This window comes from Callionymus lyra, chromosome 1 (assembly GCF_982586985.1).
Source record: "Callionymus lyra chromosome 1, fCalLyr1.hap1.1, whole genome shotgun sequence".
NCBI classification, from domain to species: domain Eukaryota; kingdom Metazoa; phylum Chordata; class Actinopteri; order Syngnathiformes; family Callionymidae; genus Callionymus; species Callionymus lyra.
In genome coordinates this window covers 41,617,646-41,641,668 of record NC_141818.1, presented here as the reverse complement: position 1 = coordinate 41,641,668, position 24,023 = coordinate 41,617,646, and the positions used below count along the sequence as shown (strand labels likewise).

Below are 24,023 nucleotides of genomic sequence, written 5' to 3'. Positions count from 1 at the left end.
AATTCGATTTTTCTTACATTTAACATTAGTATTTGTGTTGCAATTACATTTCCAGCCACTAGATGGCCACAGTCATTATACCTTCCGCATCGTAAGGAATAATGGACTGAGGGCGAGAGGATACAGCCTGCTTTTAACGGACATTTGGACATATTTTGGTTTCAAACAAATTAAGGAAGTTACGACTTTGTCAAGAGTCATGTGGTCTGTAAATTCTGCGACACCAAGAGTCAAGTACTGGATAATACTACAACCAATACACACCCCTAACCAGCATTCAGATTGACAGCGGGCCTATCCAATGAAATATCATGGAGCTCCTAATTAGTGGGCGGCCCTAGACAAAGAAGGCACCCCATTGGTTCATTCTCTCACAGCTGGACGTGTTCAATTGAAAACTATCTTCTTCATGGTCTTAATTTTACATGTTCAAACAGTCAGAGACTCCTATGACTGAAAAGCTTTTTTCCCATGTTGTTAGCATCGTTAGCATGAGGTCGGACTCAACACTGCCGATGAACCTGCACGGACACGTGAGCACCTAGATATGTTAGAAACAAGGTCATGAAATATCGTTTCACAGCAGGAACGCTGGACTTGCTCAGTTTACAGACGAGAAAAGTCTTCCTGACACTCCGACCCTCCCGTTATTTTCACGCCGCTAAGTAAGAATTACGGCCCGGCTGACGTATTGCTCTGGAAGAAGAAGAGATACCATTTAGGGATTAGGGAAGGTCGATAAATTAACTTTGGCTGAATTACACAATCTAGATGAATGTGAGGTACGAGCTCCTTCTCGAGTGCTCGGCTACTTTCGTTCCGACAACGATCCGTCATTACTCACTCCGGCCAACGTGAAAGATCCCTTAAAGTTAACATTCGCCATGTTTTATGGTTTCTCCCACAAATCTCTTTCACGCCAAGTTGTGATATCTTGTGAGTTTGATGGTTACAGACGGTGTTGGAGCCGCGGAGCTAATTTAAGGTCGGATGAATACGAAGATGACATGGAGAGGATTTATGTTCTTCAGTGTTTTTAGCTATTCCTACGGTGTTAGCTAGCAACTCCTACAGTGTTAGCTAGCTATTCCTACGGTGTTAGCTAGCTAGTCTCACATAATTTCTTAGCTTGTCTGACGATGTTAGCTTGCTGGTACTACTACAGTGTTAGCTAGCTAGTCCTACAGTCTTAGCTAGCTAGTCCCACAGTGTCAGCTAGTTAGTCCGACAGTGTTAGCTAGCTAGTTCTACAGTGCAAGCTAGCTAGTCCGACAGTGTTAGTTAGCTAGTCCGACAGTGTTAGATGGCTAGTCCGACACTGTAAGCGAGCTAGTCCAACAGTCTTAGCTAGCTAGTCCGACACTGTTAACGAGCTAGTCTGGCAGCGCTAAAGAGCTAGTACTACATTGTTAGCTAGCTAGTCTGACAATGTTAGCTAGCTAGTCCTACAGTTTTAGCTAGTTAGTACTACAGTGTTCGCTAGCTAGTGCTACAGTTTTTGCTAGCTAGTCCGACAGTGTGAGATAGTTATAACTACATTGTTAGATAGCCATTACTACAGTGTTAGCTAACTGGTCCTACAGTATTAGCTAGCTAGTCCGGCAGTGTTAGCTAGCTAGTCCTGCAGTGTTAGCTAGCTAGTCTCGCAGTGTTAGCTAGCTAGTCCTGCAGTGTTAAATAGCTATTACTACAGTGTTACCTAGATAGTCCTACAGTGTTAGCTAGCCTAGTCCTACAGTGTTAGCGCTAAAATCCACCCATAAACCCTTCTGTCCATCCATCCATCCTAGCTACCATTACTCATATGCTACACTTAAAATCAGATCAATACCTTCTAAATAAAAAGACTGATATATTGTTTTAAGCTGTTTTTCATTTTGCGATGTTTAAAACTCTTGATTCACTTCAATGGTTATTTTACTCTCATACATTTCTTGATCAGATTTTAAAACTATAACTATAAGTACTGTATCTTGAGAAGTGTAGCTTAGCATGATGTCATCTTAGATATTTTCACATTTTTTATCTTCTTTTTCATCCCCAGCCAACAACGTTGGAAACCATCGGCGTCAGATCTCAGACCTGCTGGACCAGAGTATGCAGATCAGCTCCCAGTGTTTCATCGTCACGGCCGATAATCGCTTCATCCTCCTGTGCGGCTTCTGGGACAAGAGCTTCCGAGTCTACTCCACCGACACAGGTACAGGTTCTTAAGTGCACTTTAAAACTCTTGTTCCTGGCATCCCATCATGCATCAGCAGAATGAAAGCACCATCAGTTGATTCATTAAACCAGCGGAAATAAAAATATATTTTAAAGCAAAAATTAGAATCTTGGCCAAAGATGTATATATGGAAGTAAGTTGGTGCCAAAATGTTTTTCAGTTTAAAAATATATATTTAATTCAGATTTTCTTTTCGTTTGACATCAATTTGAGATTCAACTATTTCAAATAATTCTACTTTTGTCAATTGTAACTGAATAACTCAATCGTAATTTCAAAACTTGAAATGTTCAATTCAACTCATACTCAATCTTACATATACTTATCTTTAAAAATTCCAACTTTTTAATTTAAAATTTTAGTCTTTTAATTAAAATATTTAAATAACTAACATTTCTAATTGTGAAATTTAACTGTGTATATATTATTAATAATTTAAACTAAATTCTAGATTTTAAATAAAAGAAATACGTTTTTATTTTATCATAACAAAAAAAATTTTTAAAACATAAGTTAATTTGAACTATTCGATTTCAAAAAATGAACTTTGAAAATTCAAATTGTGAATATAAACTAATCCTTTCTTATCTTTTAATTTTGGTTCAAACTTGTAAAATGTAAAAAATAAATAAATTCCACCTTCAAAGGGTTTAATTTAACTTAGTAACTCAAATAATATAAAATAAAATAACTGGAAAAAAAAACATTTGACAATTAAAAATAATCCAATTGATAATTAAACTAGTAACATTCGACTCCCGAATCCTATGATTCTATTCATTAAATTTGAAATGTTCAATTCAACTAGTCTCTCTCTCTCTCACACACACACACACACACACACACACACACACACACACACACACACACACACACACACACCTTTGCACAGGCAGAGAACCAGGTCAGAGGTCCTAAATGAATCTGTCTCCATCCCTCCGCCTCGATCCTCCTCTCTCTTCACCTTCTCTATTCAGAGTCCAACACAACCGAATCAATTTCTCTCCTCGGAGCTGCAGTGTTTTTTAAACAAGGCGGGGGTGAAGATGGCTCTATTGTTGCACTGCCACACAAGTGTACACGTGGAACATGAACACACTTTAATCTCAGGCGCTCAACAGCTGCCACCGGTGGTCCCCGAAGCCCCCCGAGGTTAAAGAAACCGCTCGCTTTTATCAATTACCCGACGTGATTGTCGCACACACACACACACACACACACACACCTGCTTTTGAATTTGTCGTCAGCGAGCCATTTCATATTTTTCAGTGTTTATAAAGACGTCAAACATTTCCCGTCGTTCGGTGACTCGCCCTCTTTCATCTGCTGCGAGGAAACACGGCTTCATTACGCCTCGGACAGTGATTTCTGACATAAATGTCACGTGGAACAAACTCTCCACCGTTTGACTGCCGAGGTCACAATCTGAGGAGCGTAATGAGGATTAGACGACGGGCGAGTGGAGCTGTGGTCTAGAAATCTGACAGCAATTAGGTTCTCTCTCTCTCTCTCCGCACACACACACACACACACACACACACACTGTGGCTCGCCCGCACACACTCGCTCCTCTTCAATGCAGAGAAACTCTGATTTTGTTGGACATGATCAACAAACACATGTCAGGGTTTTGGACGAGTTAGAGAATCTAGTTTTGACGAATCAAAGTGTCCGAGGATTCTCTGGTTTGTGTCGACGGATTGAAAATGTAAGTTGTGAAATATTTTTTTAAAAACACATTTGATTGGATCATGATTTTTTCTATTAAATCCTTCTATCTGGGAATTTTAAAGCAGCAATAGGTGAGATTTAAAAAAAAACCTCTTCAGGTCAAAAGTTATTCAGTGACGCTGCCTGGTGGACGGAGGTGGAACTGCATTTAGGAAGTAAGAATCTGGGCTGTTTTCCCTCTTGAGTCGTTCTGTCTTGATCAATGGTTGGCAATTACATTTTCTCAGGGGCCACATGTAATGTGGTTCTTTAAAGGGGCCATCAAGCAAAAAAAATGAGGTAAATTTGTTTGTTTTATTGTATTTTATATAAAAGAATGTACCTGATATGTTTTTTTTCCAAATAATTTTTTTTTAACATTATTCAGTGATCACCAAAATTACAAGAGAAAAAGAATGAAACAACCCTATATTTAAAAATAAGTAATTGATAACAGGAATTAATACACAATTAAATAGTCAGTTTCTACCTCATCTTTTCTTCATCACTGCATCTGTTCCTTTTTTTTGTTGCAATTAAAGTTTCGGGCCACTATATGGCAGCCACCCTTAAGTCCTCTGCAGCTAAAGGAACAATGAAATCCTAGAGAGATGACTGAGGACGAGAGGATACAGTCGACTCCAGCAGCTTTTAAAGCTGATGTTTGGACATATTTTGGTTTCAGCCACGACTTTGTCAAGAGTCATGTGGTCTGTAAATTATGCAACACCAGAGTCAAGTACTCGACAATACTACACATATATCCTTGTTACTACAGTATAACAATATATGGTATCGTTGTCTCTGTATCGTGATACCTCTTGACAGAACACACCGATAGTTTTTAACGACCAAGTGTTTAACTCTCTCCCCCAATTCTGTACTTCTATAGTGTGTGTGTTGTTGTACTTGTTTATTGCTTCTTTTTTATTTTATTTTTTTTTTATTTTGATTTTTCAGAGACAAAACACACAAACAAGAAAAAAAACAAAAAAAACAGAAACCTAATCACCCTACCCCCTTCAAAAAAAAAAGAAAAGAAACAGCACTTACAAAACAATATTTGGCAATCCAGTCAAACACTTACATATTGTACACAAAAGAAAAATACAACATTTTAGGAGTCCATTCTTAGTGCCGAAATATAGTCTTGTTTATTGCTTTTGATGTATTTATCATCATTGGACTTTCTTGTTTATTTTAGACTTGTTTTCTTTTTTTGTTGTGGTGAACTGCTCTGATAACGCCACGTATATCTTACATTATCTTCTTTAACGTCTGCCTGTGCAGACGGTGTCAAAGCGCCCTCTGCTGGTCCTTCTCTGAACTGTGTGTCCCCGCAGGTAAACTGACCCAGATCGTCTTCGGTCACCGCGACGTGGTCACGTGTCTTTCCCGGTCCGAGTCCTACATCGGCGGCGACTGCTACGTCCTGTCGGGGTCCAGGGACGCCACCCTGCTGCTGTGGTACTGGAACGGCAAGATCAACAGCATCGGGGAGGGATCCAGCAGTGAGTGACACACACACCGTGACGAACAACACAATCACACTTTGTGTGTGTGTTTGTGTCGCACACTTGTTAACGCCCACTCTGGGTGAAGTAGTGAAAGTTGGGTCAGAACCGGCCTCCTGCACACGGACTGGATTTCCGAGCTCCTTTGATAGTGTGGTCCAGGGACGAGTGTGTGTGTGTGTGTGTTAAGTTGTGTGTGTGTGTGTTTAGGTGTGTGTTCACAGGGGGATCTGTCTTCAGCGAGTGAAAGTGAGGGCCACTTAGAGACGTTAAACGTAGCGCTGGGGGTCGCCCCGGCCCCGCACAGTTCAGCGCCATCAGAAGGGCCCGAGAGGTCAGCGCCGGTCGATAAAAGTGAAAGATGTCGCGGGGGCCTCTTCTCCAGGAACATATGGCGTCGGTCGGGATCAAAGCCGGGGGTCCATCACCATCGTCTCCCGCCTCCGCCACGATAATCTAGGGCCGCTTCCCTCGCCGCGATCGTGGTCGAGTGATCCCTTTACAAATGAGCCCAGATTTACGACGGACTCCGTGGCCCCGTAATCCGACACGGTCCTTGCAGGTGTGTCGCCGCCCGTCGTCCTCCAGGGGTCACTCAAGAGGTTAAACTTTGTTCACAAACACACTGCTGCCCTTGTTGGGAAGAAGAAAAAGACTAGAAAAATGCATTTCCAGAAGAAAATGCAGTGTGAATGCTGACCCTGCTGTGCTGTGGAAGTAGTAGTGGAATTACTATTTAAAATAGAAGTAGCAGAAAAGTAAAAGTAGTAGTGGAAGTAGTATTAAAAGTAGAATAAGTGGAATAAGTAGTTAAAGTAGAAGTGAAATTAGTAGTAAAAACAGAAGTAGTAGAAAAATAAAAGTAGTAGTAGAATTAGTAATAAAAGTAGAAGTAGTAGTGGAATTAGTAGTAAAAGCAGAAGTAGTAAAAAAGTAATAGTACTTGTAGAATTAGTAGTAAAAGTAGAAGTAGTAGTAGTATTAGCAGTAGACGTAGTAGTGGAAGTAGTATTAAAAGTAGAAGAAGTGAAATTAGTAGTAAAAAATAAATGAATAGTATAGAATAAATAGTAGAATTAGTAATAAAAGTAGTAGTGGAATTAGTAGTTAAAGTAGTAGATGTGGAATTAGTAGTAGAAGTAGTAGTAGTATTAGCAGTAGACGTAGTAGCGGAAGTAGTAGGTAAAAGTGGAAGGAGTTGAAACATGAGTTGAGGATTTTCCCCATTGAAATGAATGGGCTAGAAAAAGAGGAATAAAAGAAAGAGTGGAAGAGATAAAAGAAAGCTAGAACATAGCCCTTTTCGGAAAGAAGCTGAATTGATCAAAGTTTGAAAGGATCAAATCGGATTAAAATTTGCGGGAGGAGATGCGGAACAAAGTTTAGGTCAGAAGAAAACAGGATCTCAATTGTGTGAACGCTTCCCAGCATTCACACAATAAACGTGAAAAGCAAGATGGCCGACCTGAAGAGATGAGGCTTAAACAAACTTGGACACAATGAAAAAAAAATGTTTTTCAGCATCTGATCCACACTTTTTAAGCATTTGAAACTTCTTTGTCGGTCAATTTCAAAAGAGATAGTTCTTGAACTCGCTCGCTCGACCCCGTGGATAAAACACGAGCACAGCCTCAAATCCAGATTATAATCCGGCTATTATCGAATAATCCGTTTTGTCATGTTATTGATTTCATTGAAAATTGATCAGGGATTTAGCGAAAACGACTGATAAAACGCCAACAATAAGGACGTGACCTCCTTGGCAGAGATATGAAGGAGGAAATGAAGATGAAGATGAGGATTAAGAGTTTGTTTCGAGGCCACGAGAAGACAAAACGCTCCCGAGAGAACATTTCTCAGGCAACACCGCCATCTGTTGGTGAAAGGCGGAAAAACAAGTCAGACGAGAAAACGAACGCGCTTTAATACAGAATAAAATGCTAAAATGTTCTACTAAATAAAAGTATTTTGACGCAACTTTACTTAAATAAAAGCTAAATGTATAAATCTACTCTAAGTGTAATTACAATGTAAAAACAAAACATTAAGGAAATTAAATGTTTTTCTTTTTCCTTCAAACATTCTCATTCAAATAGTTCTAAGAACACTTATGTTAAAAAAGAGGAGATTTTACTTGAAAATGTTTAAATACAGTATCTTGGTTTTCAAATTTGAGGTAGATTTAATATTAAAACATGTTTTTATTGCCGAGATTCTAACCTATCTTTGTTCAAATAGCCGACCCAAGCTTAACGTTTTGTATTAATTCTAATGGATCTCGTGTCAAATGACTTCTCACTCCTTAGATAAGAACTCGTGGATTCACGTTGCAACAGAGTGACCACGTGCATCCAATCGTCCGTTATCATGTGTGTGATCGTGATCTGTTTCACTGCAGTGTTTGATTCATGGCTCTGTGACTCTGGAACCTCCTTCTGTGCTGCGTCTTCAGTTCTAAACGTGTGTTAAATTACACTCGCGTGTCTGTCAAGTCGAGCCAAGCGTCTGGTTTGTGGATCAGAAGGTTAACTTGTGATAAATCATCTTTGTTTTCAATCACTTTATCTGAAAACTAACACATGTGGAGAAGCTCTGACCCCGTTTAGTGAAGTAGCCTTTATTATTCTCAACGTTAATATCTTTACTTAACAATTTAAGTAGTTTAATATTTCATTTATAATATTTTAAATTAAGTGTATTGTTAATTGGAGTTTAAAGTGTTATTATATAAGTATTATTATAAGATGATGTATAATTTAAAATGTATTTGGTTTTGTAGAAAATTGTTATACATCTAAAATAACATGAACGACAAAGTGATGAATTATATCTCAGTTTATGAACTTATTAAAATATAATAAAAATGATGAAAAGTAAAAATAAAATTGTATTTCAAAGTAATAAGGTAGATTTGTTCCACTTTTTATGAATTTAAGTAATTAATTAAAAAATGTCTAAATAAGGAAATAGAGACATTTGGTTTTGTGATAAATTATTATAAATATAAAATTACGTAACTATACAAAATAAAATGTTCATAAAGTTAAGTACTTAATAAAATAAATAAGTAAAATAAAATATTTACTTTTTCTTTTATTGGTATATTTAATTTATAATAAAATTTAAAAAATATATTTTTAATATTTCACTTCAATTAAAAACAAACATACGGATTAAACCAACTTTTCAAAGATTGTATTAGGATGAGTTGTTACTCGTAAACTATTTTGGACGCTTGTAATAACCTGTTTTTATTTATTGTTTTTTTAATTCAAAATGTTTTTGTTAAGATTAAAGAAACAATTTTTTCAAATATTAAAGATCATTTAACTCAAAACAGATCATTTTTTTCATTTTTCAAAGACTAGTTTTCACTCTTTTTTAGAAAGGTGGATAAACTTTATTGTACATTGCTAACTGCAGAGGTCAGAGGTCACCTTCAACATTTGACCTTGCACTGTATTGAACTAGTGATGTTCTGATGAAGCTTCATGAAGCAGTGTCATTATGTTCAGAGTCCACTAGATGGCGGTCTCTTTACTATTTTCCTTTCGTTTTGAACAACTTTTCTAATAAAAAAAAAATGTTTTTAACTGATGGCGCCACCTACTGACCTCTGAACAACATGACACTGCTTCATGAAGCTTCATCAACACCAGTGTGAATCAAGTTAAGCGTCTGTTTCGTCTCCTTCGTTGAAATTAAAAAATCTTTGTCACTTTTATATTTCGTCATTTTATTTGAGTGACATTTTCCAACGCCTTCTCCGCAGCCGTGATCACGACGCCTCGCGCCATCCTGACGGGTCACGACTGCGAGGTCACGTGTGCGAGTGTGTGCGCCGAGCTGGGTCTGGTCATCAGCGGCTGCAAAGGTGAGACGGTTGTTTGTGTTTCTTTAGTCAACGCAGATCTGGAGCCTCCTTTCTCATGTGTGTGTGTTTCAGAGGGTCCTTGTCTGATCCACTCCATGAACGGCGACCTGCTGCGGACCCTGGAGGGCCCGTCCGGCTGCGTCCGCCCGCGCCTCCTCCAGTCGTCCGCCGAGGGCCACTGCCTGGTCTACTACGACAAGGGCCACTTCTGCCTCTTCAGCATCAACGGGAAACTGCTGGGACACATGGAGACGGAAGACAGCACCAAGGTTTGTGTGTGTGTGTGTGTGTCTTTGTGTGTGTGTGTGTGTGTGTGTGTGTGTGTGTGTGTGTGTGTGTGTGTGTGTGTGTGTGTGTGTGTGTGTGTGTGTGTGTGTGTGTGTGTGTGTGTGTGTGTGTGTCTGTGTGTGTGTCTGTGTGGGTGTGTGTCTGTGTGTGTGTGTGTCTTTGTGTGTGTGTGTGTGTCTTCGTGTGTGTGTGTGTGTGTGTGTGTGTGTCTTTGTGTGTCTTTGTGTGTGTGTGTGTCTGTGTGTGTGTGTCTTCGTGTCTTTGTGTGTGTGTGTGTGTGTGTCTTTGTGTGTGTGTGTGTGTGTGTCTTTGTGTGTGTGTGTCTTCGTGTGTGTGTGTGTCTTTGTGTGTCTTTGTGTGTGTGTGTGTGTGTGTGTCTTTGTGTGTCTTTGTGTGTGTGTGTCTTCGTGTGTGTGTGTGTGTCTTTGTGTGTGTGTGTGTGTGTCTTTGTGTGTGTGTGTGTGTGTGTGTGTGTGTGTGTGTGTGTGTGTCTTTGTGTGTGTGTGTGTGTGTGTGTGTGTGTGTGTGTGTGTGTGTGTGTGTGTGTGTGTGTGTGTGTGTGTCGCACATGTGCGTCTTGCTTGATTAAAGGCTCCCGAACCCACTTTCACACGCGCACAGCAGAGGAAGCCGTTCCTTTGATCCGGGGCCCCTGACGTGGTCTTGAATTGCAGTCGCGGAACATTCCGGAGTGGTGGTCCGACCTGGACACCCGTTCCATTAACCAGCCTCCCCACCCCCCCCCCCCCCCCCCCACTGCATCGACACAAGATAGCCGCTACTGCCTCTGCTTTCCCGACCCGTTGTTTCCGGTTCGCCCTGGGAAATGTAAGTCGTCTCTGACAGACGCCTGTTTCCTATTATGACCCCCCCCCCCCCCCCACATACCCCCCCCTTTCCTGCACACGTCCAATGAGCTTCCAAGGTTAGAAAGCCAGCAGTGAACACGCAATATTTTTTATTTTATTTAAAAGCGTCCAAAAAGAAAATTGTTACTCCTGTGATTGGAAAAAAAAAAATGATGGAGAAAATTGATGCGGTTTCTGATCCACTTTTCCTCTTGACAACGGTTCTCGTGGCGACGGTTCTCGTGACGTCGGTTCTTGTGACGACAGGACGACGGTTCTGGTGACGACGGAGAACCGTCGACAGGACGGTTCTAGTGACGAGAGTTCACGTGACAACGGAGAACCGCTGTCTGGAGAACCGTCGTCTGGAGAACCGTCGTCAAGAGAACCGTCGTCAAGAGAACCGTCGTCAAGATAACCATCGTCACGAGAACCGTCCTGTCGACGGTTCTCCGTCGTCACGAGAACTGTCCTGTCGATGGTTCTCCGTTGTCACGTGAACTCTCGTCACTAGAACCGTCCTGTCGACGGTTCTGAAGTTCAAGGACCGGACGACGGTTCTCCTGACGACGGAGACCCGTCGACAGGATGGTTCTTGTGACGATGGTTCTCTTGACGACGGTTCTCTTGACGACGGTTCTCTTGACGACGGTTCTCCAGACAGCGGTTCTCTTGACGACGGATCTCTAGACGATGGTTCTCGAGACTCTCAGACACTCACACAACGTAACTCAGGTTTTGCATCGAGTTGAGAGAAATAATTCTGAAAGGCCATAAATTAGATTTTTTAGTTTCCCTCGTAAGTCTCTTCAGAATCATCGTTCAAGTCGCCTGCGCTCGTGTTATTAATGCTCACACAGAGCGCCAGGAATGTTGCGTCTCAGCAGCCGCTTCCAACTGGACTGATTTATAACGTCGTGCTGCGACTCGTACCTGCGTCGGAGTCGGAGTCGGACCTCCTGCTGGGCGGCAGCGAAGGTCACGAGCAAACACACTCGTAGATCTGCTGAGTCATGATCTGATCTGTGACATGATCTTTGAATCATGATTCTGCTTCTGTCTTACTGATGATGACTGCATGAAAAATACACTAGATGGATGGATGGATTGATGAATTAATAACAGAGGAATGGATGGATGAATTAATAGATGAATGGATAAATAAATAGATGGACTGATGGATGAATTAATTAATAGATGAAAAGAGGATTGAATTCATGGAATGATTAACGGATTGGATTATTTATTTAATTAATAGATTCATGGATAAATGAATAGATGGATGAATGGATGAACAGATGGGTGGATGGATGAATTATTTAGATAATAGATTGATGGATAAATTAATAGATGGATGAATGTATGAAAAGATGGATGGGTGGATGAATTATTTAATTAATAGATTCATGGATAGATGGATGAATGGATGTATAAACAAATGAATGGATAGATTATTTAATCAATTGATGGATGGATGGATGAGGGACTTAATAGCTGGATGAATGAATGAATTTAAGGATGGATGGATGAATTAATTTATGGATGGATGAATGAATTAGAGGATGGATGGATGGATGAATTAGAGGATGGATGAATGAATTAGAGGAAGGATGAATAAAAGGATGGATGAATGAATAGCTGGATGAATGAATGAATTTAAGGATGGATGGATGAATTAATTTATGGATGATGGATGGATGAATGAATTAGAGGAAGGATGAATAAAAGGATGGATGAATGAATAGCTGGATGAATGAATGAATTTAAGGATGGATGGATGAAGTAATTTATGGATGGATGGATGAATTAGAGGATGGATGGATGGATGAATGAATTAGAGGAAGGATGAATAAAAGGATGGATGAATGAATAGCTGGATGAATGAATGAATTTAAGGATGGATGAATGAATTAAAGGATGGATTAATGGATGGATGGATTAATTAATTTATGGATGGATGAATGAATTAGAGGATGGATGGATGGATGAATGAATTGGAGGAAGGATGAATAAAAGGATGGATGAATGAATAGCTGGATGAATGAATGAATTTAAGGATGGATGAATGAATTAAAGGATGGATTAATGGATGGATGGATTAATTAATTAATTTATGGATGGATGGATGAATTAAAGGAAGGATGGATGAATGAATGAATGAATAGATGGATGGATGGATTAATGTATTTATTGATGGATGGATGAATTAATTAATTTATGGATGGATGACTGAATGAATTAAAGGATGGATGAATATCTTGTTTTTCTGTCTGCCATCAGGCCATGATCCTGAGCCGTGACGGACAGTATCTTCTGACCGGAGGCGACACCGGCGTCGTGTCCGTCTGGCACGTCCACCACCTGAAGCAGCTCTTCACGTACCCGGGCTGCGACGCCGGGATCCGCTCCATGGCTCTGTCACATGACCAAAGGTGAGCCTCAGCGACCCTCCATCCACCGGAGCTCTGACTCGTCTCTCCTCCCGACAGATGCATCATCACCGGGATGTCGTCGGGAAGCATCGTCCTCTTTTACAACGACTTCAACCGCTGGCACCACGAGTACCAGACCCGGTACTGAACTCCTGCTGGGATGATTGTTTTCCGAAAACTGACTTCACGTTTGAGAGTATTTTCCTAAAAAACAAAAAAAACAAATCACGATAAAAGGGAAGTTATATTTTGTAGATCTTTTCTTACCGACTTGACGGGCTTGGGTTGTTACTGTTCCGCTAGAATCATCTATTTTTAGCTGAAAGAGTCTATTTTTGACTTTCAGAAGAAAAACTAAAAAAAATTCCAAATACGTGTGTGAGCTTCCTGGTGTGTGTGTCCGTGGGCTTTTGCTACAATAGAAAATTAAATATTCCAGTTTGAAGGATGAATATATAAATATATAAAGTTTTAACATCATTATTTAATAACATTCCCGTGCATGGATCGACTTTTTTTTGTTTTATTGAACAATCACGTGGAAACGATTCAAGAAATCCTGACATTTCTCTCTTCAAGTGACTGAAAATGCGAAGTAAGAACGTGATCGTGGGTTAAAATGTTGTTATTTTCATCTTTAATAATCGTTCTGACGAAGAGACGGAAAATATCAACGGATGATTTTTTTTTTCTTCTCATTTTGGAGTGTTTTCTGTGTGACAATAAAGTGGAATTTTACGACTCGAGTCTGTCGCTGTCGTTTTTCTCCCGTAATGCAAAAGGAGGACGTCGACCGATCAGGTTCATGGACGTGATTCCGATGAGTTTAGGCCGAAAAAGGGAGTTTTTAAGTCAAATTATTGTAACAAAAAAAAAGTTTAAAATGATTCCAAACTATTTTTTAATATATATATATTTTTTTTTTGTTGATGAAGCTTCATGAAACAGTGTCATGTTGTTTAGAGGTCAGTAGGTGGCGCCATCAGTTTAAAAATGATGTTTCATTATTTTGACTCTCCACTAACATAAGACCCACCGCCAGCAGTCTGAAATACTTTTTGAAATACTGATACACTTTAATATCACAATATTTTTTTGGACAATACCGCATCAGTATAAAACGGCAAACGACAAAGATGTATACATTTTTTTTTAGGGCTTTCAAATCGTATATTTTTGTTTATCAAAGTATTTTAATGATTTACGTTTATACATTGTTTTTATTAATTAAACGTCCTGCCTCTAGATGGCAGCAGTCCTCCACGACGCGATAAAATCCTTTGTGATCCCTTGAGATGACTGAGGACGAGAGGATACAGTCGACTCCAGCAGCTTTTAACGCTGATGTTTAAACATATTTTGGTTTCAAAACAATTTAAATCAGTTACGACTTTGTGAAGAGTAATGTGGTCTGTAGATTCTAGTGATGTGTTGGCGAAGCTTCATGAAACAGTGTCATGTTGTTTAGAGGTCAGTAGGTGGTGCCATCAGTTTAAAAATGATGTTTCATTAGAACAGTTGTTCAAAACAAAGGAAAATAGTGCAGAGACCGCCATCTAGTGGACTCTGAGAATGATGACACTGCTTCATGAAGCTTCATCAAACCAACACTAATAATTACTTAAATTTGTGTTATTTCATTAAGAAAGTTTTCATGCCGACATTACAACATGTATTGTACATATTACAATATGCATTTGTTTATTTTGTTATTTATATTAATCTTATTAAAACCAGAAATGTTAAGTATTAAAAACATGTTTTTCAATGAAGTTGCTCTTGATAGAAACAAACTCGACAAATATTTGAAACCTTTATTGCATCTTCTTACGTCGCGGCGTCAAAGCAGCCGTTTCTACTTCTAAAATAAATCAACTTTGAGTCGGTTCGACGGGAGAAACACCGTCAGCAGGCGAGCAGAGGAACTACTGAGGGAAGACGGAGCGACGGGACTTCATGCGACTGAACACCAGAGTCTGGACCAGCAGCAGAGAAGGACATGCACACGCAACTAAAGATCGGACTTTTGGAGGAAAATGGTTCAACAAGTTTCCTTCGCTCTCGTCTTTAAGTCACTGCTTTTTTCTACGTGTAGCCATGAGCTCAAGGTCCAGCTTGAATCCAGTGTGAGCCACATGTATGAACCAGTGGCCGAGGAGGTGCTCGATGACCTTGATCCGGACTTGTTAGGATTAGCCGTGGAAAACTTTACTCTGGAATGTTCTGACTCCAGGTCTGTCCTGGAACGTTCTTGCTTCGTTTTGGTCCATTAAGCGGGGGTCTCGGAGGCAGTGGTTCTCGGCAGGGGGGGGGGGGTGGCGTTGAGAGGTTCTCACTGAGGACCAGGTGGAGAAAAGGAAGATGTTCGGGAGGAGCAGAACTTCAGCGCTAGATGTGGTGAGTTGGTCCTGCTGGAGCTTCTTCCTCCCGTCAGTGTTGTTCCGGGTCAGGACCTGCTGGAGACCTTGGGCCCCGGCAACAGATTAAGGTTGTGGGTTTAGAGATAAATACAACAATCCTTGGAAGTCATGCAGCCCCTTCAGCGGGTCCGTCCGGTCCTGACCCAAAAAAAAAACAACATGCCATCGGGGGGGGAAAATGTAGGACTGAGAGAAATAATTTGGCAATAAATAAAACCACCAGTGAGAAGACCAGGAGGTCCAGTTCAGATCTCCAGGAGCTCCATGGAGAACACGGGTTCGGCAGGGAGGGAGAGGACGGGGGAGGGGAGCACGGGGGGAGACGGCGGGGGGCTGGATCTGGTGGGCGAGGAAGGGGGCGAGGGGAAGAGGGCCGGCGGAGGAGACGGGGACCCGGGTTCGAGGGGGGAGGAGCAGGGGAGGAAGACCACCAGTTTGGGGGGCGAGAGAGCAGACGAGGACGCAACCGAGGCGGGGGTCCGGTCCTGGGGGGGCGGAGGAGCGATGAGGCGGGGGGAAGAGGGAGGGGGAGGAGCGACCTCTGCGGGCGACGGGTCACCGTGGGGCAGGTGGAGGTCCAGACCCTCAGAGTTCTGTGGAGACCAGAGTCACAAATAAATACTTGTATTCAGTGATGAGTTACTAACAGCCTTGATATTATTGTATCTTTTTTTCAATTGTTGTCGAAAACGTAATAATAATTTTTTGGTTTAAGTGAAAAACATTTATTTCAAGTTTTGTGACAAAAGTATTTTTATGCAACTATGATGGAAAGAAGATAAAAAAAAGGTAAATCAAATGGATGGATTTAACCTTCCATACCATCTTTATCCACTAGAGGGAGGCAGACCCCCGTATAAGTAAGTAAGTAAGTAAGTAATTTTTATTTGTATAGCGCTTTTCCAGACGAGGGTCACAAAGCGCTTAAACAATCAAAACAATATTCAATAAAGTATATACTTTAAAGATCAAGATAAAACTGAACACATCAGGAGTTCCAGAAAATCAAGGAAATAAAGGAGGAAAAGGGAATCTTGTTGAGAGTAAATGATGAATATTTCTGAGGAGGGATGAGAGGAACAGAACTGGTCGAATTCTGCAACATCAGAGTCAAGTACTCGATAATTCTACACATATATACTTGTTACTACAGTATCAATACATCTGATCGTTGACCCTGTATCGCCAAAGTCAACGACCAAGAATGATATTCATGTTTTTTGTCTCTGGCTCCCCACAGTGTTAGAACCGTGTAACTGCAACCTCGCGGTAAAAAAAAACGATGGTCGTCGTCCTACGACTGACCTTGATCCAGGGGTGACCGAGGACGTCGTGAGCTGAGTATCGAGCGTCGGCGTCGACTCGCAGCATCTTCCCGATCAGCTCCTGAAAACAACACAACGAAGAGATTAGATCTAGCAGTTATTTTAGGTCAGTAAGTAGGTCGCCGGCGCTGACCTTCGCCAAGTCACTGATGTTGTCCCAGTAAGGACTTGGATAGTCCACCTGACCCAGAAGGATCTGCTTGAACAGCTCCTCCTGCTGGTTGCTCTCACTTGAGGGAGAAGAAAAACAAGTTTAGCTTGGACAGAACCACGAGTCTAGATGGTTCGATTGAGGGGAACCTTCTGAAAGGAGGGAAGCCGCACAGGAGGATGAAGGTAATGACTCCAGCGGCCCAGACGTCCACCTTCAGGCCGTAGCTGTGGAGAAACATCATCAACCCTCACCATTTAAATTTAATGGACGACTCAGAGCGCGTAAACAAACAACTCACCCGGTTTCCGAGATGATTTCGGGGGCCACGTACGTTGGGGTCCCACAGACGGTGTACAGAGGTCCGTCCACGACGGTGGCGAGACCGAAGTCACCCAGCTTCAGGGACTTGGTGCCGTTCGGGTTCTCGTAGACCTGGAATTGAGGACATGAAGAGACGAGGAGTGTTTTTTCTCGGGGGGTCGTGAAGAGAACCGTGAGGTACCAACCAGCAGGTTCTCGGGTTTGACGTCTCGGTGGACGACGTTCATGCCGTGCAGGTAGTTCAGCGCCGCTGCCAGGTTGCACACCATGACGCCGGCGTTCCTCTCCGTGTACTGGGTGCAGGCGGTGATGGCGTCGAACAGATCGCCCCCCTGTGGTGAAGTACACACACGTCTACTTGTGTCTCTCCTATGGTGGGTTCACACTAGGTCTGACGAAGCCACTAGATGGCGGTCTCTGCACTATTTACCTTTGATTTGAAAAGCTGTTCTAATGAAACATGATTTTTTAAACTGATGGCGCCACCTACTGACCTCTCAACAACATGACACTGTTTCATGAAGCTTCATCAACACATCACTAGTTCACACCAAACACGACTTTCTCAACACTGGTCACTGGTTTTGGACAACAGAACCACCTCATGCCGTCTAACAAGTTGTTTTGGCAAGAATCTGGCGACACGATACATATCACGATACGATATATTGCGAGTTGTATGTAACAAGGATATATGTGTAGTATTGTCCAGTACTTGACTCTGGTGTTGCAGAATTTACAGACCACATGACTCCTAACAAAGTTGTAACTGCTTTCATTTGTTTTGAAACCAAAATATGTTTAAATATCAGCTTTAAAAGCTTCTGGAGTCGACTGTATCCTCTCGTCCTCAGTCATCTCAAGGGATCATGGAGGATTTTATCGTGTCTTTAGCTGCGGATGAATTAACGACTGCTGCCATCTAGAGGCAGGATGTTTAATTAATAAAACAATGTATTAGTCTAGAAAGGCGCTATATAAATAGAGATTATTATTATTATTATTATTATTATTAACGTAAATCATTAAAATACCTTGATAAACTAAAATATATGATTTGAAAGCCAAGAAAAATGTGAACATTTTTGTCCTTTGCTGTTGTAAACTGATGCAGTATTGTTAAAGACAATATTGTGATATTTAAGTGTATTGGTATTTCAAAAAGTATTTCAGACTGCTGGCGGTGGGTCTTAGGTTAGTGGAGAGTCAAAATGGCAGATGTATCTAATGTGAAAGTACATCTCCTCTAAATCAAGGCTCTGATTGGTTAATATTGGTGAACGTCTGATGAAGCTTCATGAAGTAGTCTCATTATTTTCAGAGTCCACTAGATGGTGGTCTCTGGACTATTTACCTTTGTTTTGAACAACTGTTGACATATGACAAATGAAACATCACATCATTTTTAAACTGATGGCGCCACCTACTGACCTCTGAACAACATGACACTGTTTCGTGAAGCTTCATCAGACCATCACTAGTTAATACGTCGTCGAAGTCAAGTTTAATCAAATTGAAAGTTAGTGAGAACAGAAGCCGTGCGGTAAGTTGCCTGTTTGTGGCACTCGTTGCACATCTTCACTCTTCTTTCATGTCAACCTCGTCGTGTTTGGTGTGAACGGATCATATATTTGCGACGCATGTCTCAGTACCTTGACCAGCTCCATCACCAGGTAGAGCTCCGTGGGCGTGTCCACTTCCTCCAGCAGCATGATGATGTTGGGGTGTTTCACTTTTCGCAGAACCGACACTTCGCTCTCGATCAGATGCTCCTGATGAAACACACCAACACGTCAGTCATAAAAAACACACACTGCGCGCTGAACGAGTGTTGTAGTCGGTATTAGGGGGATCATAAAACCAACAACCTTTCCTCTGCACTTCGTCTTGTCGATGATCTTCAGAGCAAACTCTTTTCCTGTGGAGCTGAAGAGAAACAGTGCAATTAGACGGAGCAATAAAAGCTGACTCTGCAACAGAGCTTAAAATCAAGTGCTTGCCTGAGGCCAGCGTTCGCTGCAGAAGCACTTTATTGGAGAACTTTTTATCTCCGCTGCTATAAACCCCTGCTCAGTATTGGGCTAATTTTATGTGTTTTTTTTGTGAATCTGTTTAAGCTTAACTACCTAATCAAAGCTATATAAGTGATAACTTTTGATGCGAGTCCCTTGTTTTTACTGCATTCATAAAAACTAGTGATGTGCTATCGAAGCTTCATGAAACAGTGTCATGTTGTTCAGAGGCCAGTAGGTGGCACCATCAGTTTGAAAATGATGTTTCATTAGAACAGTGGTTCAAAACAAACAAAATAGTACAGAGACTGCCACCTTGTGGACTCTGAAAATAATTACACTGTTTCATGAAGCTTCACCGGACCATCACTAACAAAAACTAATGCTGTGTCTCAAATCACATACTTGCGTACTCAAAGTTAGTATTTTTAGTGCGTAAGTGCGTCTCAATTCTTAGTATGCGAAATTTAGTGCGCCATGCACACTAAATTGTCGTACTAAAACGCCATCAAAACTGAGTATGGTTCGATAGACACTATCTACCCTAAACAGCTCTATTTTAGCAACGCAAAACGTGCTGCCAGCAGGTGTCGCTAGTGTTCTAACAGCTGGTTGCAACCATCGTTAAATAGTAGTAGAAGAAGAAGCTGTCGCGTCATTTCCTGTTAGTGTGTAGCAGCAGTGTTTGATTTGAGAAATACTATCTGTTGAGAATTTGCGTACTAGTTAGTATGTACACTATCCTGATGCAAACTTACTTCTAGTATACTAAGAGAAGTATGCGATTTGAGACACAGCATAAGACAAAAAATGAAGGGCCAAACAATATTTGACCCCTGGTCTACAACATTACTCTTAAGTTGAGTTATTCCTCTGCCAAGAAATACTCTCCAAAAAATATTATGAAAGAGGGAATTTTTAATGTAGCGTAATAATGTGAATATATTTTGGTGGTGTTACCATCTGGATCCATGAATCTTTTGAAGAATATGTTGCTCTTTTTTTCCTGGCTTGTACAGTGTGTGTTGTGCAAGCAAGCTCCAGACTAAACCATTGTGCTAACAACAACCTGCCTAAGGCAAATTTCTACTAAACAATATTAGCTTTAGTGTCTTAGCGATCCAAGTTATCTTAGTGATGAACTTGACATCCTTAAGGTTGGATTAACGTCCTATAAGTTCGTTTTAAATAAGTAAATAAATACAATATCAGGCAGAATTTTAGCCACCAAAATAAAAATAAAATCCTGAGTCAAACAGGAACTAGTTACCTCTCCACACACTCCTTCACCACAGCGAAGTTGCCGTCCCCGATGACCTTTCCTATTTTGTATTTCTCCACGATGCCGGGGTCATGAAGGTTCCCGTTCACTGCTCAAAGAAAACATTTCAGGGTAAGAAGAAGGTTAAAAAGCTACAGAAGGTATTGAGAGAAGCGGTCAGTACCTTCTGGTGCGAGCGGATCTTCTTTCTGCTGGTTGTTGCTGGAGGAACCGTTGACTGTCGGGGGGGTCGTGGTGTGGTTTGACGGAGGGATCTGCAGAACAGGATTTGTTACTGTCAAGTCTTGTTTATAGAGTATATTCCCCCCTTGTTTTTCAAACTCCATTTATTTTGGCAGTTTCAATTTCTGTTGTTTCAGCCATTTCTTCACAAGGTATCTGGAATTTGTATGTTTTTTTTAGCAGTTGGTTCTTAACAGGTGAAAGACCTCTAAACTGTAGAGAAGAAAAAAGTACAAAACACTGTGATCAATAATAATAAAATATAAATAAATAATTACACATCTGTACATTAACACCCATGGCAACAATTTTGTCTTTAAATAATTTCCACATTTCCTGAAATATAAATTATAAGATATTAGCTTTTTTTTAAGCTTAATACAATTTTTAAACCCAAATTTAATGTATATTATCTATAGTATTTATCACATTTTAAAAATTTAAGAACACACATCTTGTAAAAATTCGATTAATTATTCTACAATATTTGACATGTTACACGTGACATTTTTGGGCCGGATTGAGAAAGAAGGAAGTCCTGACACTAAATTAAATAATTTCTGAGGCTTGGTTTCACTTTTTACTGTTTTTGCTAAAGTCATAATGTGGTAAAACAAAATCCGTTTTTTTTAAAACGCCTTTATATCCAAAAGCTTCACTACAATGGCCATTTGAATACACTTAATATCATAAAGAAGCTTCTGTGCTGGTGTTAGCATTGGCAATTTACTCGTGACACCACTAGAGGGCGGTATATTTTCGTTTGTTTTAGTGAGTGAAGAAAATGTATTGACCCTGTGACCCCCAGAATGGAAGAAGAAAGAACATAACATTAAAAACGTTTTTCAACCTGAATAAATTAAGATTACATTTGGATTTAAATGTTATCGTTTACTTGGGAGTAAACATGTTTAATTTATCTGACACTTTATGTTTCATGTCATATTCAACGTTTGGCACAAACTGCGATCATTGATATCGTCTCGTCTGGAGAAGTTCCTCGTATTTCTCAGCCTTAACTAAGGGTTGCTTGTAAGATAAGAAAAACTTGTGAAGGATTATTATTCCTCGCACGTCTGAGGCATCACGGCTGCAGTTAAGAAATAAGTGATTCATTCGATCACGGGGTGATTCCTGCAGAGGGCACTTTGACAACAGCAGCCATGATGTTGAATTATGACCCATTAGCACTAAGATCCGTACGGGACCCTCGGCAGGTTCTGATCATGAACGCCGACCGTCAAAAGCGAAAAGGGCCGACGTCCGCGCTGAACTGGTTCGGAACAGTTTTAACGCGGCCGGATCATAAAAGCCCGACATCCTGCCAAAAGGAACTCTGGGAGATAAATCTGGTCCTCTGGAGGAAGCGAGCCAGCTGGCTGCAGAGACCGGACTTTGTTACAGACGCGCAGCTGAAGCTGTCGATGGAGAATAAGATACAATTTTTCAAATGCTGTGTCGAGGAGTTCGTGGCTCTCGGCCGCCGGTTTGATTACTTGACATAGATTTGTCGAAGCAATTTGTCATAAGTAGGTCGAGACCATCTTGTGCTTTTTCTCCGTTCGGTTTGAGAAATCTGGAGCAGGCGTGTCACTCACGGTGACTTTAGAGTCGGGACTAGAAGAGCAGCGACTGGTTCAACTGGAGCCTGATGTTAAGTTGTTGTTTTTTTAATATAAAAATTATTACTTACTTTAAAAGTATTTAGATCTGAAAACTTTCAGGATCGTTTATCAAGTACTAAAGTTTTTAAGTACAGACGCTTATTAAGAAACAACATTTTTATTTGTTCAGGCTTTTCCTTGATTTTCTGGAACTCCTGTTGTGTTATCAGTTTTATCTTGACCTTTAAAGTATATACTTTATTGAATATTGTTTTGATTGTTTAAGCGCTTGGTGACCCTAGTCTGGAAAAGCTCTATATAAATAAAAATTACTTACTTATTTTTGTTTAGTGGCGGGTGTGTATTGGCAAGAATCTAGCGATACAATGAGTATCACGATACCAGGGACAATGATACAATATATTATTATATATTGTGATACTATAGGAACAAGGATATATTTGTAGTATTGTAGTCGAGTACTTGACTCTGGTGTCGCAGAATTTACAGACCACATGACTCTTGACAAAGTCGTAACTGCTTTCATTTGTTTTGAAATCGAAATTTGTCCAAACATCAGCTTTTAGTCGAATGTATCCTCTCGTCCACAGTCATGGAAAGGATCTTGCGTTTTTTTATTTTCGCTTTTGCCGCAGAAGGATTTCATAAATTCTGCCATCTAGCATCTTTTTAAAAATTATATTTTCTTCCTCTGTCACAACTTATTTTTTGTGTATCCTTGTCGACACAGTACGTATGTGAGTCACTATTACCTTGAAGTTTGGAATCAGGCGAGGGCTCGTGGGTGAGGGAGTTGAAGACTTGGTGGACCGGGGGGCTGAGAGATGACCGACACCATTTACTGCAAGAAAGAAAGATCCTGACATTAGTCATGTGTCGTCCGTAAGAAATAATGCTTTACAGTACTCTAATAAAAACACTTTAGAATGATCTAATAGATTTTTTTAGATTTTTTTTGCCACTTTATCATTTAGTGATTCTATCTTTTAAATTAATAAAAAGTTAAATTGAATGATTGAAAGTAAAACGATGTGCCGAATCATCGATACACCAAAGCACATGAAACAAGATAAATATTAATGATGAAGCTTCATGAAGCAGTGTCATTATTTTAAGAGTCCACTAGATGGCGGTCTCTGCACTATTTTCCTTTGTTTTGACAACTGTTATAATGAAACATCATTTTTAAACTGATGGCGCCACCTACTGACCTCTGAACAACATGACACTGTTTCATTTCAGCACATCACTAATAAATATTGATAAAGTAAGCTAATACACTAATGTGCTAATAAACTACATTGCTATTCTGGTCAAAAGAAAGGCTTTCCAATAAATATTGTCAAAGTGAGCTGTAGTGCTAATGTGCTAACAATGGTACAATAGTATTCTAGTCAAAGCAGGCCTTTCTAAAAAATATTGTCAAATGAGCTTAAATGCTAATGTGATAAATATACTACAATTCTATACTAGTCAAAGCAGGGTTTTCTAAAAATATTGTCAAAGTGAGCTAAAATGCTAACAGGCCAACAATGCTATATTGTTACTCTAGTCAAAGCAAGGCTCTCTGAAAACATATTGCAAGCTAGCTAACATTCTTACATGCTAACATTGCTACATTGCTATTTTAATCAAAGCATGCCTTTCTAAAAAATATTGACAAAGTGAGCTAAAATGCTAATGTGATAAAGATACTACAATTCTATTCTAGTCAAAGCAGGGTTTTCTAAAACATGTTGTCAAAGTGAGCTAAAATGCTTACAAGCTAACAA

The 24,023-nt window shown here is 40.3% G+C and overlaps 2 protein-coding genes across 9 annotated transcripts in view; one reads left to right on the top strand and one right to left on the bottom strand.

Annotated features, from left to right (window-relative positions):
- The window catches only part of lrba (LPS-responsive vesicle trafficking, beach and anchor containing), a 218,069-nt gene extending 204,433 nt beyond the window's left edge, over nt 1-13,636 (top strand). For all 6 annotated transcript variants that reach the window (XM_087808002.1, XM_087807992.1, XM_087808010.1 and 3 more), the window contains exons 51-56: nt 2,045-2,200; nt 5,278-5,445; nt 9,221-9,322; nt 9,395-9,591; nt 12,739-12,890; nt 12,948-13,636. In XM_087808002.1, the coding sequence (XP_087664128.1) occupies nt 2,045-2,200; nt 5,278-5,445; nt 9,221-9,322; nt 9,395-9,591; nt 12,739-12,890; nt 12,948-13,038 (866 nt within the window). In that variant the 3' untranslated portion in view covers nt 13,039-13,636. The remainder of the gene's footprint in view (nt 1-2,044; nt 2,201-5,277; nt 5,446-9,220; nt 9,323-9,394; nt 9,592-12,738; nt 12,891-12,947) is intronic.
- A 1,062-nt stretch (nt 13,637-14,698) lies between these two features.
- The window catches only part of dclk2a (doublecortin-like kinase 2a), a 35,052-nt gene continuing 25,727 nt past the window's right edge, over nt 14,699-24,023 (bottom strand). For 2 of the 3 annotated variants that reach the window (XM_087807852.1, XM_087807870.1), the window contains exons 6-16: nt 23,004-23,092; nt 20,568-20,658; nt 20,393-20,495; nt 18,979-19,036; nt 18,763-18,882; nt 17,296-17,442; nt 17,088-17,221; nt 16,936-17,013; nt 16,769-16,865; nt 16,616-16,696; nt 14,699-15,903 (exon numbers count right to left, since the gene is read on the bottom strand). In XM_087807852.1, the coding sequence (XP_087663978.1) occupies nt 15,556-15,903; nt 16,616-16,696; nt 16,769-16,865; nt 16,936-17,013; nt 17,088-17,221; nt 17,296-17,442; nt 18,763-18,882; nt 18,979-19,036; nt 20,393-20,495; nt 20,568-20,658; nt 23,004-23,092 (1,346 nt within the window). In that variant the 3' untranslated portion in view covers nt 14,699-15,555. The remainder of the gene's footprint in view (nt 15,904-16,615; nt 16,697-16,768; nt 16,866-16,935; nt 17,014-17,087; nt 17,222-17,295; nt 17,443-18,762; nt 18,883-18,978; nt 19,037-20,392; nt 20,496-20,567; nt 20,659-23,003; nt 23,093-24,023) is intronic. The other variant, XM_087807862.1, reaches the window with a different exon arrangement.